This window comes from Stegostoma tigrinum, chromosome 39 (assembly GCF_030684315.1).
Source record: "Stegostoma tigrinum isolate sSteTig4 chromosome 39, sSteTig4.hap1, whole genome shotgun sequence".
Lineage (NCBI taxonomy): Eukaryota > Metazoa > Chordata > Chondrichthyes > Orectolobiformes > Stegostomatidae > Stegostoma > Stegostoma tigrinum.
Window position 1 is genome coordinate 14,598,698 of NC_081392.1, and position 20,843 is coordinate 14,619,540.

The 20,843-nt window shown below is 47.0% G+C and overlaps 1 protein-coding gene across 3 annotated transcripts in view; it reads left to right on the forward strand.

Moving 5' to 3' along the window:
• Positions 1–19,148, forward strand: part of LOC125447738 (transcription factor RelB homolog) — a 55,848-nt gene extending 36,700 nt beyond the window's left edge. For all 3 annotated transcript variants that reach the window (XM_048522401.2, XM_048522402.2, XM_059640879.1), the window contains exons 7-12: positions 248–352; positions 3,699–3,914; positions 5,156–5,221; positions 7,301–7,348; positions 8,886–8,948; positions 14,639–19,148. In XM_048522401.2, coding sequence (XP_048378358.2) covers positions 248–352; positions 3,699–3,914; positions 5,156–5,221; positions 7,301–7,348; positions 8,886–8,948; positions 14,639–15,093 — 953 coding nt within the window. In that variant the 3' untranslated portion in view covers positions 15,094–19,148. The remainder of the gene's footprint in view (positions 1–247; positions 353–3,698; positions 3,915–5,155; positions 5,222–7,300; positions 7,349–8,885; positions 8,949–14,638) is intronic.
• Positions 19,149–20,843: the final 1,695 nt, after the last annotated feature.

Consider the following 20,843-nt stretch of genomic DNA (forward strand, 5'->3'; position numbering starts at 1 on the left):
GGGCCATAAAAGCCGCTTAGCCAGCAATGCCCTCATCCTGTGAATGACTGAAGGAAAAGGTAGATTTAAGGGACTAGCTGAAAGGTGGGGGGGGTTTAAGTAGAGAACATCAGGGCTTAGGGCCCAGGTATTCTTATGTCACGGCCACCAATAGTGGCGTGATTAACATCGGGAATGTAAAATAATTGGGGAAGCAGAGATTTTGATCCTAACGTTGAACTCACAAAGCTCAATATTTCAATTCTAGAGGCGACGAACACCTCGGAGCTGCGTATCTGTCGCTTGAACAAAGACAACGGGGTTTGCACAGGAGGGGAGGAGCTGTTTCTCCTGTGTGACAAGGTGCAGAAAGGTATTTGCATTCGCCCTGTGAGAGGCCATTGACCCCGAAACGTTAACTCCATTTGACTCCCTGCAAACGCTGCCTGACCCATTGAGTTTCGCCCTCCCAGTCTTTATCTCCAATAGCCAGCATTTGTCTTTTGCATTTACTGTTTTCGACATCTTTGGTAACACGCTGACAGCAGACATTAGACGACAGGCACAGTCAGATTAGTGGTTCTGAGAATATTCAGAGTTTCACAGCATCGCTGGTGTGAGGAAGCTATAACTGTTTTATTTGCAACTGTGGCCGTAATATCTGCATGTAATTTTTCAGATAAAGCAACAACTTCGTACTTGCGAGACACCTTCACTGAATTAAAACATTTTAAAGAGCTTCACAGACAGGCATTATAGAGAAAATAAAATATGACACCAAGTAATATGAGAGATATTAGGATAGGGTCCAAAAGCTTAGTCAAAGCGGGGAGGCAGGTGAAACAGAGGTTTAGGAAGGGAATTCCACACCTAGGGGTTCAGGAAGCTGAAGAAACAGTCATAAATGCTGCTGTCCTGAAGGAGACTGGATTTGGAAGAGCACAGGTATCTCTAAAGATTTCAGGGTTGCAGTAGATGAGTGATAAGGAGCAGGGCAAGGGGATGGAAGGGTCTGAAATCACGTCATCGCTTACCGGGTGCCAGTGTAATCATCCGTTTCTGGGGTAATAGAGGAACAGGACTTGGTGTGAGTTTGGAGATGGGCAGCAGGGTTATACAGAGATTAAATTCTCATAAGGACAGGGGACCACTCAGCTCCTTGAAGCTGTTCATTCAGTTAAATCCTAGCCAATCTGTGTCTTAACTCAATAAAAAGCAGAAATTGCTGCAAAAGCTGACTTCTGAGGAAGGGTGATAGAAGTTGCTGGAAAAGCTGAGTTCTGAGAAAGGGTGATTCTGATTTCTTTCCTGCCCGAGATGCTGCTTGACCTGCTGACCTTTTCCGGAAATTTCTATTAATGCTTATATCTTAACTCCTTCTGTTTTGGTTCCATTAACATAGAACAATTCAGCGCAGAACAGGCCCTTCGGCCCTAGATGTTGCGCCGACCTGTGAACTAATCTAAACCAATCCTCCTACACTATCCCATCATCGTCCATACGCTTATCCAAGGACTGTTTAAATGCCCCTAATGTGGCTGAGTTAACTAGTCTCCCCCCAAAAAAGTCTACTGATCTCTTTGACCCCCACCCAGCAGCCTCAACAGCTGTTTGGGGGAGAGCGTTCCAAATTTTCATCTCTTCATGTGAAGAAATGTCTCTTGATACCATCCAGGAATGGACTGGCTCTTATTTTAATACCCTCCCACCTCCCCCAACCTTGTTGCAGAAATACTGGAACAAAAATAGGCCATTCAGCCCATCAAGCCTGCTCTTCCATTCAATTAGGTAAAAGCTGATATCTACCTCAATGCCGATTTCCCATGCTGCCCCCATATCTCATAATTTTTAATCTCCGGAAACGTTTTAAATCCTGTCTTGAGGTTGGGGTAAAGGATTTCAAAGGATTCACCATCCTCTGGGTGAAGAAATTCCTCCTCATCTCAATCTTCAATGACCTATCCCCAATGCTGAGATGATGTTCTCTTTTCTTTGGAGGGTACATATCATCTATGTTCAACTTGTCATGCTCTGTAAGAATTTTTGTATTAATTAGGTCAGCCCTTATTCTTTGAAACTCTAGGGAGTAGAGGTCTAATTTCCTCAACCTCTCCTGAGAAAACAACCCCGACATTTAGGGATTAATCTGATGAGCCTCCACTGGTCTCCATTTTTCCTCTGAGAAGGAGACCATAATTATGCACAATATCCCAAGCATGGTCTCTCCTAGCCTCAATACAATTGCAGGGAAACAGCTTTACTTAAATCCTCTTGCAATTATGACAGCCAATCTACAGTTTGCCTTGAGATAGTAGGAACTGCTGATGCTGGAGAATCTGAGATAACAAAGTGTGGAGCTGGATGAACACAGCAGGCCAAGCAGCATCAGAGGAGCAGGAAAGCTTGATGTGTCGGGTTGGGACCCTGCTTCAGTTTGCCTTTCTGTGTGCCTGCATGAACAATAACTGGCATTATTAGTTGGCATTAACATGACTCATGAACAAGGACACCCAGGTCCCTTTTTGACAGTCACAAGTCCCAACACCTCCCTCCTCACGCAAGAAATATTCTGCCTTTTCAGCCTTTTTTCTACCAAAATGAGTAAGTTGTTCACGCGATAATCTGTCTCCCACATTCTAGCCCTTTTATTTAGCCTGCCCAAGTCCTCTGAAGCCTCCATGCATCCTGTTTACAACTCCCACCCAGTTTGGTATCATAGGCAAATTTGGAAATTGGCCTCCAGATCATTCATACATTATTGTGAATAGTTGTGGACCTAACTCTTATTCTTGTGGCACACCACTAGTAACAACGCACCATCGTGAGAATGATCCTTTTTCCTATTTATTCCAACTCTCTGCTTTCTGTCACTTTACCAATTCTCAATCCATATTTTTCCAATCCCACGTGGTCTCAATTTATTTATCTGACCTCCTGTGTGGAGTCTTCTCAAAAGCCTTCTGCAAATCCCAATACACCACGTCCTCCAGGTCTCCCTTGTTAATGCTGCAAGTGACATCCTCAAAAAAACGCCAGCAAGTTTATTAAACAGGATTCCCCGATTTAGGAAGTCCATGTTAACTGTGTCCAATTTTACCAGGCTTTTTGAGAAGCTATTTATAACATGCTCTAACATTTTCTGTACTACCAATGTCAACAAGTCAACAAACATGCCCACAGATCTCCACTACCTTCACCTCTCTCCCTTCTTAAATATTGGGCTAACATACTGCCTTCCCTGGCTCACCACCAGGTTCTCTGTACTGGCCCAATGTAATTCTTTTTAACAATACCAGGGGAGATAGTTTGACTAAACCTTGAGTGACCCTAAGCTTCTCTCCCACCTATCTGCTCCCCTCACCTCACTGACCAATCCCCACCACTCCCTAACTGCACTCACCTATCACCATCCCACCTACCTTCCCCAGCCCCATCCCTTCTCCCTCTATTTATTTCTGAGCTCCCATCCCTCTCCCCCATTTCTGAAGAAGGGTCCCGACCCGAAATGTCAACGTTGTGCAGCTCTGATGCTGACGGGCCTGCTGTGTTCCTCCAGCTCCGCACTGCGTTATCTCTGACCCGAAGTTTTGTTTGAAAATGTTGGGTGGTTGGCGGGGAGGGGGGGTGATTTGCAGGAGAGAAGTGGAGGAGGTCAACTGTGGACGCTGTAGGGAGGCGAGGAAGCGTGTCTATTGAAGAATCTTCTCCTCCTCGTGCAGAGGACATCGCGGTTGTCTTCTCGAGAGGCAGCTGGGAGGCGAAGGGGGTCTTCTCTCAGACTGATGTTCACCGGCAGATTGCCATCGTGTTCAAAACACCGCCATACTGCGACATCGATATCCAGGAGCCCGTCACGGTGAAGCTGCAGCTGTACCGCCCGTCAGACAAGGAATACAGCGAGTCATTCGAGTTCCGTTACCTCCCAAAACTAAACGGTAATGCACCGGAACGGACTGTCGCACTCCCCAGGTGTTGGGTCAAGGAGGGGTGGGGGTGGTTTAGAATTTTATGTTTCGTATCTCCTCCCACGTTTACTTTCTCTCCCCTGTTGCGCAGTGGCCGGGAGGGTTGGCGGACTGATTAACAATATCGCATACTGCCAGGGCCAGCGAGGCCCAGAGTGCGACTCGAACCCCTTTCTGAGACACAGGGACACCACCCATTGCACCACGAGACTGCCTAATGGGACCTAAAAACCTGCAAGAACTGCGGACGCTGCAAATCAGGAATAAAAACAGAAGTTGCTGGAAAAGCTCAGCAGATCTGGCAGCACCTGTGAACCGGGGGGAGAACAGAGTTAGCGTTTCAGGACCAGTTGTGAGGAAGGGTCACCGGACCCGAAACATTAACTCTGTTCACCCCCCACCTTCACAGATGCTGCCAGACCTTCTGAGCATTCCCAGCAACTTCTGTTTTTGCTCCTGACCACCTAATGGGGTAGGATGGCGATGCAGCTTTCGGTTGACACTGATGTGCTTAGCCCCTGCGCATCAGCTGAACGTGACCAAGTTAGGGGCAGGCCATTCAGCCCTTTGGGCCTGCTGCACCATTCAATAAGACCGTGGTGGATTTGATTGTGACCTCAGGTCCACAGCCCCACCCACCCCCCAATCACTATTGTCCACTTAGAAACAATTGATCCTCTGCCTCCTTTAAAAGGTTCAAAAGCTCTTTGTCCACCAGCTTTTCAAGAAGTGAGTTCCAAAGGTCTGTAATCCTTGTTAAGAAAGAAAAAATAATGTCCTTCTCTTTGTCCAAAATGGGCAATCCCTTATTTTTAAACTGCTCCTACAAAAGGAAATATCCTCTTCACACGTACCTGGTCGAGCCTCGTCAGCATCTTCAATGTTTCAATCAATTGTAGAATTGCGTAGACATAAGGAGGCCATTTGACCCCTTGTGCCTGTGCTGTCTCTTCAGTTGAGCTGTTGGATGACATTCACTCCCTCGTGTTCCCTGCCCCCTTCGGCCCCGTTTTAAGTTTATCCCCTGTCCCCGTGCCCTCTGGGCAGCCATTACCGAACTTGCCTCCACTGCCCTCTTAAACAGTGACTTCCAGATTGCCACAGGAGTCAAGTCTTTGAGCTGAAGGGCGCGGTGAAAATGCTATGAGCCATGTTTTAAGGTGTTTCTGGGAAGGCGTTCTGTGCTATTACCCTCTGTTGTTTTCCGACAGACGCCTACGGAGTTCGGAGTAAATGCTCGAGAAAGATCAAGTTCCCTTCAATCAACACCTTAATGGGTGAGTCCAGAGTTCGATACTGGCGGGATTTTAATTGTCCATGTCTGCTTTTGAATGCATGGGTTCATCTTGGAATCATGTCATCAGTGGTTTCTCAACTCTTCCTGTGCCTTCAGTGAAGCAGAAGAGACTGAGGAGTTTAACAGAGCAGCAGTGATGTATAACCAACAGAATAGGTGCTATGAAGAGAGATGAGATGGTGGTGAGGTGCTAATGTCGCTGGGTCAGTAATCCAGGCTCCTCAGGTTAATATTTTGGGTTCAAATCCAGATGGCGAAACTTTTAATGCAATAAAAACTCATTGCAAATAGAAAGCTAGCCTAATGCCAACCACACAATCTCTGACAGTTGTTGTAAGAATAAAATTTAGTTCACTAATGTCCTTTAAGTGCAGGAAATCTGCTATCCTTGCCTGGCCTGGCCTATCTGTGACCCACAGCGATGTGGTTAACACTCAAACTGCTCTCTGGGTAATTAGGGATGGGCAATAAAGCCTGGTTTTGCCCTATCTTATGAATTTTGAAGAAAAGGAGCTTTTAGAGGTCAGAATTAGTGGGACAGTGGGCCTGGTAATCCAGAGGCCTACGCTAATGCTTTGGGGACATGGGTTCAAATCCCACCAAGGCAGCTAAAGGAATTCAAATTTAATTAATTCATAAATCCACACTTACAGAATCCCTACAGTGTGGAAGCAGGCCATTCAGCCCATCAAATCTACATTGACCCTTCACTTATATCCTGCCCCAGTCCCATCTCCCCAACCTATCCCTGTAACCCTGCATTCCCCATGGCTAACCCATCCAGCCTGCACATCCCTGAAAACTATGGAATAATTTAGCACGGCCAACCCATCTTAACCTCCACCTCCCTGGACACTATGGGGTAATTTAGCACAGCCAATCCACCCTACCCTGCACATCCCTGGGCATTATCGGTAATTTAGCACGGCCAATCCACCCTAACCTCCACATCCCTGCACACTATGGTGTAATTTAGCACGGCAAATCCATCCTAACCTGCACATCTTTGGACTGTGGGAGGAAACTGGAGCACAAGCTTGTCTCTATGATGGAGATCACAAAATTATTGCTGATAGTTGGAAAATCCCTTCAGGTTCACTAATGTCCTTTGGAGAAGGAAACTGCCATCCTTAGCCAGTGTGGCCTAGACGTGACTGCAGATCCACAGCAATGTGGTTGAATCTTAACAGGTCAAGCTATGCTACCCAGTTCAAGGGCATTAAGGGACGGACAGCAAATACCAGCCTTGTTGGCCAAGTCCACATTCCTTGAAGGAACTTCTTGAATGCCTTTTGATCAAATCAAAACATTTTGCCCTCAGCTGGTAAGTGTGACCCTACACAGGTCAAGATCAGGTGAATGGCCAGCGTTTTGGTTGGGCGTGGCCAGAACGCTGGAGAACACCCCAGTTTTTCACCGAAGCCTTTACAATCCAAGGTTGCGCCCAGGAAACTTGCTCTAATGTCTATCTTCCAAAGGATGACATCCTGGGAATGCAGCTGGTGGCTCCTCGGAATGTCCACCGAGCTTGCGGCCTTCCGATCTGACGTGATAGAGGTGGGCAAAATGATCAGAAGGATAGATAGAGTTGACAGCCAGAGACGTTTTCCTAGGGTGGGGGTAGCTATAAGACAAGGGGGCATAGTTCTAAAGTGGGTGGAGGTAGATATGGGGGAGATGTCAGAGGTAGGTTCTTTACTCAGAGAGTGGTCGGGGCATGGAATGCATTGCTGGAGAGGGTAGTGGAGTCGGCCTCATTAGGGGCATTTATGTGACTATTAGATAGGCATATGGATGATAGTGTAAGGTAGGGGTGGAGGTTAGACAGACCTTAGGTTTCGGGTAAAAGTTCGGCACAACATCGTGGGCCGAAGGGCCTGTGCTGTTCTATGTTCTAGATGCTGGAGCGGGGCTTGAACCCCTGAACTCCTGGCTTGAAGGCTTTCCCCCAGGCAAGAGAACGGACGCTGAGCAAACCAGCCTACTGTTCAATCAACCTGCTTTCCAACAACGAGCTATGATCCCACTGTTTAAAGTTACTTTCTCTTTTGTTTCGCAGGTTCCAGTATAGCTTCAGCAGAACCAGTAACACGTTTGAAGAATCAAGGTAATTTTGACTCAAACATTGCCCAGATACGCAGCTCATTTGACAGAACTTGCATTTGTACAGCACCTCGCATGTAGCAAAGCGTCCCTTCAGCGCAAGGCTCTTAACCACGACACGCAAGATATCAGATGACCAATAGCTTTGTCAAAGAAGTCGGTTTCATGGAGCGTCTGAAGGAGGTGGGATTTCGGGAGGTAATTTGGGATAGGGACTGAAGCAGCAGGCAAGCCCTCAATTACTAGCTGCGATCTGTATTGCTCAGATCTGGTGATTTTTTTACCTTCAACGTGGTTACCTCGCAGTGAGGGGAATGGGCAGAAGTTAGTCAGCCAAAGGAGTTATACCATTGTGTTTTAACCACCTCCCCACCAATCCCCGGGATGTCAGAAGGAGCGAGTGTGTGGAATGAACAGAGGAAGTGGTGGATGCAGGTACAGTTACAACATTTAAAAGACATTTGGATAAGTACACGAATGGGAAAGGTTTGGAGGGAAGTGGGTCAGGAGCCGGCAGGTGGGACTAGTTTAGTTTGAGATCATGGTCAGCATGGACCGGTTGGGCCGAAGGGTCTGTTTCTGTGCTGGATGACTCTATCATTCTATGCTTATGTGAAATCTGAGTGGCCAATTAACACTGGGTCAGAGATAGTGGGAACTGCAGCTGCTGGAGAATCTGTGATAACAAAGGGAGGAGTTGGATGAACACAGCAGGCCAGGCAGCATCAGACGAGCAGGAAGGCTGACGTTTTGGGAAAGGTCTAGGCCCGAAATGTCAGCCTTCCTGCTTGGCCTGCTGTGTTCATCCAGCTCCTTCTTGGCACCCATGGTAGCTTTGCTGATCTGACCAGTCAAGGAGCTCCTTTCTCTCCTCCCGAATGCAACAGCAGCCTCCAAAACGGTCTTCGCTGTTGTGGCTGGCAGCCAGATTCCACGTCCTGGTTGTACAAACTGACCTGTTGCCCAATGAAGCCATTGATAGCATTGGATGTAGGCTCGGGGTGGGGGAACCCAGATTCCCGTCCCTGGGCTGGAGATCCAGCTCTCACCAATCCCAGCCGCAGCAGAGGTGACTTTGAAAACTCTCCCATCTACGGATTTTTGAATTGATCAGGTTTCACTTTCAAGACTGGAATTGGCGTCGTGTTATTACTCTCCACCCACTGCATTCTGCTACAAAATAGTCCCACTGGAATTGGGAGACTTGGTGTAGTTCTATTTGTAAACTCTGCAAATTAAGACAAGCCATAACACACCACTCGCAACTGATTGGCTGATGTGGTGTCACTATTCTCCGAATCCCATCACTGTCTCTATCTCATTGGCCAGCACAGCAGTGTCAATAGCAACTCAATGTATCAACAAATATAGCTGTCTGAGGAGGGGGTCACCGGACCCGAAACGTTAACTCTGTTTTCTCCTCCACAGATGCTGCCAGACCTGCTGAGCTTTTCCAGCAACTTTGTTTTTGTTCAATATGTCAACAGTTCAGGTTCCTGATCCTGACTAAAGATGTACTTTTTAATTTGTTTCACTGGCAGCTTCCAGTTTTACTCAGCCAGATCCATCAGCTGTGCAGATAAAACAGACCATCAAGAATCAAGGTAATTTTGATTGTGGATATTGCTTAATTCGTGGGTTCAAAGGGAGGAAGGAAGAGATTAGATGGGCCCGGTAGGTAGTTACCAGGAGCAGGCATGGCCTGGGTTACAAATGGACAGATGTGATGATAATGACCACAGTGAGTTGAAAGACACGGAGGTGACGGAGCAGTTAATGACCGAGCGAGTCGGTCACTTCCATGTTTTCCCCCCTGCCAGTTTACTCCAAGAGCTGACTCGTTGCACCGACGTTTGGGAGACCAGGCGATGGATGATTGAAGAATTGGTCCACTCAGTTAGTTAAGACCATAAGAGACAGCAGCAGAAGGTGGCACGGTGCCTCACTGTTTAGCACTGCTGCCGCACAGCGCCAGGTCCCTGGGTTCGATCCCACCCTCAGACGACAGTCTGTGTGGAGTCTGCACATTCTCCCCATGTCGCCATGGGTTTCCTCCCACAGTCCAACCATGTGCAGGTTAGTGTGGGCTGGCCATGTGAAATTACCCATGGCGCTGAGGGATGTGAAGATTAGCTGGGTTAAAGGGATGCTCTAAGGGTTGCTGTGGGCTGTTTCCACATCCTAGGGATTCTATGAGGCCATTCAGCTCATTGAGTCTGCTCGCCCATTCCATGAGATCATGGCTGATCTGGAAATCCTCAACATGCCCCTTCCTGCCTTTTCTCCATTACCCGTCGATTCTCTTCCTGATTGAAAACCAGGCTCGGCCTTGAGGATACTTGACTACCCAGCCTCGACAGCCCCCTGCGATAAAGACCCAAGCCACCACAACTCCATTGGCTCCATGTTCCTTGCCCAACTGTCGGCCTCAGTGTGTCTAATTGCTTCCCACAGCTTCTCAGAGGAGGACTGAGTTCTCCATACCCACCACCCCTTTCCGTTGGGACAACTGCTTGTGGACATGATGATCAATCCTGTTCTCATCATGTAGATTTTTCCATACATTTCACTCTAAGAGACTGTCCAACGTCAAACAAAGTTTCAGGCCCCATTGGTCAGCAGGTCCCCTGCCACTTCCCTCAACCCCACCACCCACAATCTAAGGGTGTTGAGGCCAGTTTCAGCTGTCACCACTGTGACAGACAGCTTTCCTTCCAAACAGATCCCGTTTGGTTTTCATTCCAGATGGATTGCAGTGGTGCACGAAGGTGGTTCAGTACCACCTTCTGGAGGGCAGTCAGGGACAGCGACACACTCTGGCTGGGACCATGGAAAGAACGAGAGAAATAAGGTCTCCAAGCTGCTGACGCACTGTTCGCTGGAGCTCAGAGCATACACATTAAACTCTCGCTGCCCTTTCGACAAAATCTAAACTCAATAGTGGGAGTTATGAAAATAGACTTAATTCGGAAGATCATGTGGTACAGAAGGAAGCCATTAAGCCCATCTTTTGAGTGCCGGCTCATTAAAAGAACAGTCCAATTTGTTCCAACTTCACTTACTCTTTCACCACTAGCCCTTCATTTTATTTCCCCTTTGTCAACAGACAGGTCCTTTATGAAGTCTTTGTGCAACTTTAATCGTGAGTAATGTTTGATGTGCGCATGATATAAGCAAACTGAATCTCGTACAGACACATAATTCATTAAGTATTCTATCATAGAATTGTACAGTACAGGCCCTTGAGTCTGTACCGCCAAAGTACACTACTGCCTGCACGACACCTACTATCCCGTACGAGGCCCGTAGCCTTCACTGTTGTGAAACTTCAAGTGCTCATCCAACTTTTAAAGGGTGTGAGATTTCCTGCTTCAAATACCCTCCTAGGCAGAGCATTCCAGACCGCCACCACCCTCTGGATGAAGACTATCTTGTGTAATAAAGTTGTGTTCACGATGTCGAAACTGACTGAGAGTGACAACAGGGGCTGAAGTGCTAGGAAACCCCGCTGAACAATGTACTGCAATAGAGGTTGGATTGAAGCCTAGAAATTCAGTCTGGTTTGTGTCAAAACTCGATGTGTGATGTTTCACTATGCTTTTTAAAGCCTGCCTCTATCAAATACGAACCCAACATTTTTACAGTTAGAAGTTATACTCCAGTATTTATCCAATTAAAACCGAAAGAACTGTGGATGCTGTAAAACAGGAACAAAAACAGAAGTTGCTGGAAAAGCTCAGCAGGTCTGGCAGCATCTGCGAAGAAAAGATCAGAATTAACGTTTCGGTCTCCACAGATGCTGCCAGACCTGCTGAGCTGTTCCAGCAACTTCTGGTTTTGTTTCTGTATTTATCCAGTTATCTTTTTCCAAAGTTTTGCATCTTCCTTCATTGCCCTTTCAGGCATGAGGATCCAAATTGTCATTAACTATTTTACTGCATTTAAAAAAAAAGTATCCCTCATCTTCTCCTCTGATTCTTTTGCTAATTATTTGGGATTCTTGTCGTCCGGGTACTGGTCCTTTTTGAACAGTGAAAGGACTCATAATTGCATTGCAGAATGGTGAAAATCTGGGCCACAGTGACCGCTAGATCTTTGGGTCACTAGATCCCTGGGCATCTCAATGACCAATGAAGAAAGTGTAGTACTGTTATCATGGGTACTCAGTACATTCCCACCAGTGGCAGTGTCATAATGAAATGCTTTTGCAGACGTTTGGTTCTGTAATCTGTCCATATTAACTGAGGCTCCTCAGCCCCAATTCCCAAATGCTTCTGATTTTTGTGTTCTTTTGTCCCTCTAATTATTTCTTTTAAAAAAAAGTTTTTAACTGAAGGGGCAAAAATAAAGTTGCTGAAAAAGCTCAGCAGGTCTGGCAGCATCTGTGAAGGAAATAAACAGAGCTAACGTTTTGAGTCCGGTGACCCTTCCTCAGAACTAACAAATGTGAGTCCTTCCACTGTTCAAAACAATCAGTACCCAGTTCTGAGGAAGGGACACCGAACCTAAAACATTAACTCTGTTTTCTCCTTCACAGATGCTGCCAGATTTGCTGAGCTTTTCCAGCAACTTTTATTTTCGTTCCTGATTTACAGCATCTGCAGTTCTTTTGCTTTTTATGTAACGGAAGGGAGATGGATTATTGTGGGACTCACATAGTAGAAAAGATATGAGTGCACTGGAGGCAGAAGTGCTTCATAAGAATAGTTCCAGGAGTGCAACAAGATCTGTGTGTCCCTCATACCCCAGCCACTGAAATTAGGCGGTGAGGAAGGGAAATGGTTGGTCTTCATAGTGAGAAGGTTTGAATACAGGAGCAGAAACATTCTTCAGGAGTGTGATGGAATGCTCCCCACTTGCCTGGATGGGTGCAGCTCCAACAACACTCAAGAAGCCTGACACCATCGGGGATAAAGGAGCCCCCATTTGATTCCACAAATGTCCCACTCCCTCCACCACCGACGCTAAGTCGCAGCAGTGTGTACCATCTACAAGATGCACTGCAGCAGCTCACCAAAGATCCTCAGACAGCACCTTCCAAACCTGCAACCACTTCCATCTAGAAGGACAAGGGCAGCAGAAACATGAGAACACCATCCCCCTACAAGCTTCCCTCCGAGACACTTGCCATCCTGACTTGGAAAAAAAAATCGAGAAACTTCAGCGATGAGGATAGATCGCAGTAGTTGAAACTGTTCTCCTTAGAGAAACAATGGCTGAGATGAGGGCTGATAGCAGTTTGCAAAATCATGAGGGAGCTGCAAAGATAGGGAGAAACTGTCCCCCTACTTGATTTTTTAAAAATGTATAAATCTTGAGGGGCATGAATGCGGTAGATTGGCAAGTTCCTTTCCCCAGCGTAGGGGAATCCAAAACTAGAGGGGCATAGGTTTAAGGGGAAAGATTTAAAAGGGATCCAAGGGGGAACTTTTTTTTACTCATTCATGGATGAGGGCATCTCTGGCTTGGCAGCATTTATTGCCCATCCCTAATTGCCCAGAGGGCAGTTAAGACTCAACCACATTGCTGGGGGTCTGGAGTCACACGTAGGCCAGACCAGGTAAGGTTGGCAATTTCCTTCCCTAAAGGGCATTAATGAACCAGATGGGTTTTTTTCTGACAATCAACAATGGATTCACGGTCATAAGACCATAAGACATAGGAGTGGAAGTAAGGCCATTCGGCCCATTAAGTCCACTCCGCCATTTAAATCATGGCTGATGGGCATTTCAACTCCACTTTCCTGCATTCTCCCTGTAGCCCTTAATTCCTTCTGAGATCAAGAATTGTTGATCTCTGCCTTGAAGGCATCCAACGTCCCGGCCTCCACTGCACTCCGTGGCAATGAATTCCACAGGCCCACCACTCTCTGGCTGAAGAAATGTCATCTCATTTCCATTTTAAATTTACCCCCTCTAATTTTAAGGCTGTGCCCACGGGTCCTAGTCTCCCCGCCTAACGGAAACAACTTCCTAGTGTCCACCCCTTCTGAGCCATACATTATCTTGTAAGTTTCTATTAGATCTCCCCTCAGCCTTCTAAACTCTAATGAGTACAATCCCAGGATCCTTAGCCGTTCATCATACGTTAAACCTACCATTCCAGGGATCATCCGTGTAAATCTCCGCTGTAGATGGTACACACTGCTGCGACTGAGCGTTGGAGAGAGTGGGATGTTTGTGGAATCAAATGGGGGCTCCTTTGTCCCCGATGGTGTTAGGCTTCTTGAGTGTTGTTGGAGCTGCACCCGTCCAGGCAAGTGGGGAGCATTCCATCACACTCCAGGGCTAGTATGTCCTTCCTGAGGTGTGGGACCCAAAATTGGACACAGTATTCTAAATGGGGCCTAACTAGAGCTTTATAAAGCCTCAGAAGCACATCACTGCTTTTATATTCCAACCCTCTTGAGATAAACGACAACATTACATTCGCTTTCTTAATTAGGGACTCTACCTGCAAGTTGACTTTTAGAGAATCCTGGACCAACACTCCCAGGTCCCTTTGTACTTTTGCTTTGCGAATTTTCTCACCGTTTAGAAAATAGTCCATGCCTGTATTCTTTTTTCCAAAGTGCAAAACCTCACCTTTACTCACATTGAATTTCATCAGCCATTTCCTGGACCACTCTCCTAAACTGTCTAAATCTTTCTGCAGCTTCCCCACCTCTTCAGTACTACCTGTCATCATTAGATTCTCAATTCCAGATTGCTGCTGAATTCAAATTCCACCATCTGCCGTTGTAAGATTCGAACCTGGGTCCCCAGAACGTTGTCTGCTCTCTGGGTAATACCATTAGGCAATTGCACCCCCATTTTTCACACAGAGGGTGGTGCGTGTATGGAATGAGCTGCCAGAGGAAATGGTGGAGGCTGGTACAATTACAATATTTAAAAGGCATCTGGATGGGTGCATGAATAGGGAGGATTTCTGGCCCAAATGCTGGCAAATGGGACTAAATTAACTTCAATACCAGGTCGGCATGGACGAGTTGGAGTGAAGGGCCTGTTTCTGTCCTGTATGACTCTCTCACCCTCACTTGCAAAAGAAACAAGGATGACGTGAGCAACCTTTTTGACTCAGTGACCAGTCAGGGCCTGGAATGCTGTGCCTATGAGTATGGTGGAGGCAGGTTCAATTGAGGACGGTATTGGTTAGTTATTTGGATATAAATGAAAAGGCAGAATGTTGGGGCTGGGGGATAGCACCAGAGCAGGCATAGTGGGCCGAATGGCCTCTTTCTGTGCTGTAATAATTCAGGGATTCAGTGATTTTTGACCGGTTTTCCTCACTACAGATTTCCAATATCCGGCTAACATCGACGTTGGTTATAATTTTCAACACGAGGACGATCAGCTCTATTTGAATCCGGTGACCAAGCCCTGGAACTGCTATACACAGGAGGAATATGCAGCCGCCGCTCCCTACACTGACAATGCGCTGGGGGATATGCAGGCTGACGCGTACAGTCAATGTTACATGAAAGACGAGCCTTTGGACACTGCCGGCTACGGGTTTTACAGCCAGTTGGAGGAGCTGCAGAAATGCCAGGAGCCCAATGGCGCCAGCGGCTCCTTCGACGCCAACTACAACACTCTGACACCTATCGGAGACCTCCCTATGGCTCAGGCGGACAGAGACCTCGACAGCTACGTTCTGACCATGGAATTTGGCAACGGCAGCGAGGAACTCTCCACCATCTTGGGCAGCAGTATTGCCATGCCTAGCGAGCAGCCAGGACCCAAGGGCTGAGTGGTGACTTGCTCGCTGACGGAGAGAATACCGTCTGGGGGGTGGTGGTTGAAGGAGAGGTGGCGATGGGGATGGCAGAAATGGTGGGGTGGGAGGGGGTGTGCTGGTGTTGTTATCAGGAAAGGGGTGGGCTGCGAGGACAGCGCGCTGTACCATTCCCTCCCCTCCCCCATCCATCCCCAACCTCTTAAGGTGCAGCCACATCTTCACATGATTTGCCCTCCACACTTTTCCGGTCTCGCCCCTTAACAGGGTGACTGCTTCCCAAGTCCTGCTGATTATTGAGCCTACCCTACCCTCTAGGGCTGATCCCATGCCAAAGATGTGAGATGGGGTGAGGGGAGGTGTTCAAGAAATTCCCCCCCGACCTTCCTTTATATTCAGTTGTTAGCCCACAGCCACCATACCCTCGCCTTGGGTCACAGATACACTCGGAAGCCAGTTGAAGAGGCAAGGATGCGGTGAAGGGAACAGGCTGTTCCAAGGATGATATCCTTGTAATCAGAGCTCTGGGCTCCCGGTCATCCTGGCATTGATGTGACTCCTAGTTCAAAGTTTGTTGAATGATGGAATCCCTACAGTGTGGGAGCAAGCCACACCCACCCTCCAAACAGCCTCATCTCCAGACTACCCCCCACCCCCCGACCCGTAACCCCATGGCTGACCCATCCAGCCGGGCCATCCCTATGGGGTAATTTAGCATGGCCAATCCACCTTAACCTGCACACCTTTGGGACCGTGTGGGAGGAAACCCACGCAGACACGGGGAGAATGTGCAAACTCCACACAGACACCCGAGGGTGGGATCGGACCCTGACTCCCTGGCGCTGTGAGGCAGCAGGGTTAACCATTGAACCACTGTGCCCTCTGCGCTGAAGGGGAGGAGAAGGCAGAGATGTGTCTCTGTGAAGTGCAAGTCTTGACATTCCAGGGTAAACAGCAGGCAGTACACACCCCGCTTGACTGGGGAAGGAGAGGAGATGGTGCCAGGCTATCGGGTACAAGGCTGACATAGCACTTCCCATCCTGCATACCTTTCCATAATCCTCACCCTCTGCCAAAATGAGGTGAATTGTGAACAGGTTAAATGAATGTGGAGCTTGAAAATGCCTTGTACTTAAGATGCCCACTTTGTTCATTGATGGCGGAATTTTAGATCCTAGCTTTGGGATCCTTTTACTCACTGCTAAATTTTTAGAACAAAAAAGATCCATTTCTTACTTTTATAATGAAAGTTAAGAAACACCTGATATTTGTGAAGTGCTTAATTAACTTTTTTTTTAAAAAGAATGTCTGTCTGTCTCTCTCTCCATTTAAGGATTGTTACTTCCAACTGATTGTGTGGTCTCAAGAATTGTCCCCATTTCTGTTCACAATTTTTCGTGACAGATTGAAAGACCCCAGCATTTCCTCTGGGGCTGAGTGCTTTTGTCTATGATTGTAAAACGGAGAGCCTGTTTGTGGGTGGAAAGTTCCGGAAGGTGGCCAACGCTGCTTATTGAGGTCTCGGACCAGCCAACCTCTCCATCCTTTCCATTTTGCTCGAAGGAACTGACGTACCCTTTTCAAAACCTGAACTCTTCAAAGCCATCCTGCTCTCAACTTCCTTTTATATTTCATCCTCTGTGTCCGACCTGTTCCCCTCTCTCAGAAGATCCTGCATGCACTCTGAAAGCCGTCTCTCCATTAACTTGGGTTTGTCCAAATTATCATATTACTTGTACAAGTTCTCTTCACCCCCGACCACTGATCATAAGCAGTTCCCGGGTCACATCGTGCCTGGATTTTAAAATCCTTGTCATGGGTTTTCTAAACCCTCTGTGCCCTCATCTATCCTCGACTTCTCCTCCAGCTCTGGCTTTTCTGCACTCCTGTTTTAACCTCTGGAGCATGCCTAATTTAATCCCTTCACCATTGATGGCCATACCTTCAGATACTTGGATTTCCTCTCTGTCTCTACCTCTTCTATAGCCAAGCCTTTTGGTAATTTTCCCTAATGTTTTCGTGGCTTACTATTCAATTTTGCTTTGTCTTCCTGTACGGGTCATTTTATAATAGCATTGGCACAATTGTAAATAAAACTTGGTCAGCGACAAGAGAAGTTAGTGCCCAGTGCAGATACAAGCAAATAATGGAATATGCTCTGTTGGTTTCTTGATCATAGCACTACCTTAAAAGGTTTTTGTAAGATTTTCTTTGGTTACTGGGCAGAAGGTAACTCTTTGTCTTGCCCCAATGTCTGCTTCTACACCCTCCCTTTTTGCGGGAGACACAGTGGTGACTGTTACCGGCCTAAATATTTAGGCTCATGGGGTCAAGGCGTCAAACCCCATCAATTGTTGTGACAGCCTAACTGGTTCCCCAATATCCTTTAGGAAAGGAAATCTGTGTTTTTTACCCAGCCTGGCCTACGTGTGACTCTGACCTGCTCTCGAAGTGGCTTGGCAAGGCATTCAGTCTGTTGAGGACCAGCAGCTAATCCTGGCCTTGCCAGAGATGCCCCTGATCCATGAAGGAATTTTATGCTGACTGAACACTGCTCGCCTATGAGATTGACTCACTGACAGGTGCTTGACCTTTATCAGTGCAATACATGCAAAGTGAATCATGGCTGAGGAACAAGTTGTAATTAACCTTCCAGTCAAAGTGACTTCTATGGGGTTTGTATCTTAAGGCAGGCAAGCTGTGTGGCGCAGTGGTAGTGTTCCTACCTCCTGGGCTAGGGGACCCGGGTTCAAGTCCCACCTGCTCCAGGGGGATGTATTATCGTCAGAACTGTTGATTACAATAGTCTACAGTTAAAGACAGTAAACGTTACACAAAAGATAGGTGGACAGTGTGTGATAATAGAATAATGCCAAGGTTGATTTCAAATTGAACTGAATGCTGCTTTATCCAAGCAAAGACTGATCAATACTGTGGAAGGATGTCCAGTGAGAGTAGACTTAAGGCAGTGAGATGAGCTACATGGTGTTGTTTGACTATGAGATGGAAGCTGTAAGCTCCAACAGGCTGTAGGTGCCCTGTGTATGAGTGATGGCGACTGTTTCATCTGTGTTATTCCTGTAGAGAGTCCTGGGGTGTCTTAACAGAGGCCGCAGTAATGTTAGTCAAGCGTGTAGGTTTGCCAATTAGGATTGAATCTACTTCAACGCTCCCTCCTCCACCACCACCCAACTCACCCAAACTCTCCAATCTTTAATCAGCCAGTACAGCTGTCTTTGTGAAACACTGGGCCAATGAAAAAGCAAAAAAGACTCACTCTAGCCAATGGACTGCGAGCCAAACAGCCTTTTGATTTCGCAGATAGCAAGAACTGCAGATGCTGGAGGAACACAGCAGGCCAAAAGAATTCTGAAGAAGGGTCCCGACCCAAAACATCAGCTTTCCTGCCTCTTCTGATGCTGCCTGGCCTGCTGTGTTCCTCCAGCTCCATGCTGTGTTATCTTAGCCTTTTGATTTCACCATTTTCATATCCGGTAATGAGTGAGTTTTGGTTTATTTAAATGTAAGAATGGGGGTGGGGGGTAGGGCAATTAGGAATGACAGAGGAGGATTATCTTTGCTGAATATTTGGAGAGCCACGGGGGTTCAGACATTGATCTCTATCCTGGATATGCTCAATGGATATTAAAAGCAGCAAGGGATGGGGGATAATGCGGGAAAATGATATTGAAGCTGAAGATTAGACCCATTTTAAGTCGAAACACACAGCAGGTTTGAGGGGCCGAATGGCCTACCTGAGCTTCTGTTTCCTACATTCCTACAAATTGATCCTGGGATTTTCCCATTGTACGTGGTCACAGCTGACAAGTGCCATTGAGCGTTGGTTTTAAATGTCTGTCGAAGGGAGGGAAGGAGAGAGAAAAATTGGAAATTGTTGTAACAGATGCTGCAGTGAGCCTGGATTACAAAGGTGAAATTCTGTGTATATGGTGTATGTAATGTAAATAAATAATTAACTTAATTACAATCGGGAGTTTCCAAACTGTAATTCCAGTGGTAAAACAGGTGTCAGTTAATTTCCCTTGGCTGCTTGCAGCGAGAATGTAAACATTAAATACTGATTAAAATGTGATTGTATCTGTTTATCTCATTTTAAACCCCAATGCCGCACATCACACTCCAGACACACTATTGTTATCAGATGCAGTGAGAGAGCGGTAAAGGGAAGTTGCAAGTTGCGGGGAGCTGTGCGACTGAAAGCCAGCCTCCTCAGTGAGCTAATAATTCAGGAACTTCACCAACGAACAGAAGCCACGTGTGGGTTATTGAGGAACTGTTAAGAGATGGGGGTTGAAGAAAAGCAATTTGGTCCCTTCCAGCCTGCTCTGTCATTCAACAAGCTCATAGCTGACCCTTCACCTTCCTCCTCATGTCCCTTCATTCCCTTCGAAGCCTGAAGAAGTCAACTGACCTCTGTAGTCAATGACAGAGCACCCACAGTTTTCTCTCTCTGGCAGCGAATCCCAAAGATTCTCAACTCTGAACAAAGATATTTCTTCTCATCTTGGTCTGACTCCTCATGCTGGGACTATGGGCCACTGTTCCAGATTTCCAACACCAGCATCCCTCAACACCACCGCACCCCCCCCCCAACCAAGAGGCCCCCTCACTCCTGACAGAGCCTGAGAGGATAACAAAGTGTGAAGCTGGATGAACACAACAGGCCAAGCAGCATCTCAGGAGCACAAAAGCTGATGTTTCGGGCCTAGACCCTTCATCAGACCCTTTTCTGATGAAGGGTCTAGGCCCGAAACGTCAGCTTTTGTGCTCCTGAGATGCTGCTTGGCCTGCTGTGTCCATCCAGCTTCACATTTTGTTATCTCGGATTCTCCAGCATCTGCAGTTCCCATTATCACTGATACAAGAGCCTGAGAGGAGTTTGCTCAGAAATTGAGTTTGTCACAGTTAGTCGGTGATGCTTTCGAATGCCTTGCCAGGCGTCATCACATTTTAATAAGATGCCATTTATGTGGTTGGTGCTCGTTGAGGAGATGGAGATGGCTCCCTATCAAAGTATTTGGAAAAAGGGTTACGGCAGCACTGGACAAAATCAGACTGAATTGACTTAGTTTATTGCCACTTATACTCAATGAGTGCAGCAAAAAGTTTATACATTTGCCACTTAACAGTGCCATCTTGGGTGCAGCTTCTTTAGTTAGGAGATCTTAGAGAAGTAAAATACCGAGCATTGCAGAAATGGAAGTTCAGAACATAGAACATTACAGCGCAGTACAGGCCCCTTCGGCCCTCACTGTTGCACCAACCTGTGAAAACAATCTGAAGTCCATCTAACCTACACTATTCCATTATCATCCATATGTTTATCCAATGACCATTTAAATGCCCTTAAAGTTGGTGAGTCTACTACTGTTGCAGGCAGGGCATTCCACGCCTTTACCACTCTCTGAGTAAAGAACCTACCTCTGACATCTGTCCTATATCTATCACCCCTCAATTTAAAGCTATGTCCCCTGATGCTAGCCATCTCCATCCAAGGAAAAAGGCTCTCACTGTCCACCCTATCTAATCCTCTGATCATCTTGTATGTCTCTATTAAGTCGCCTCCAACAACAGATTATGCTGGCACCTGACTTCCAGTCCACATCGGGGCCTGGCTCAACACCGTGCCAGGCTTCACCTTGAGGATCATGAGGCTGGGAGATCACTGGCCAAGCAGATGTCATGCCAGGAGGCTACACAATAGGTGGGGAGGCTGCTGCGCCAGGCCAGGAGCTTGCCAGGCC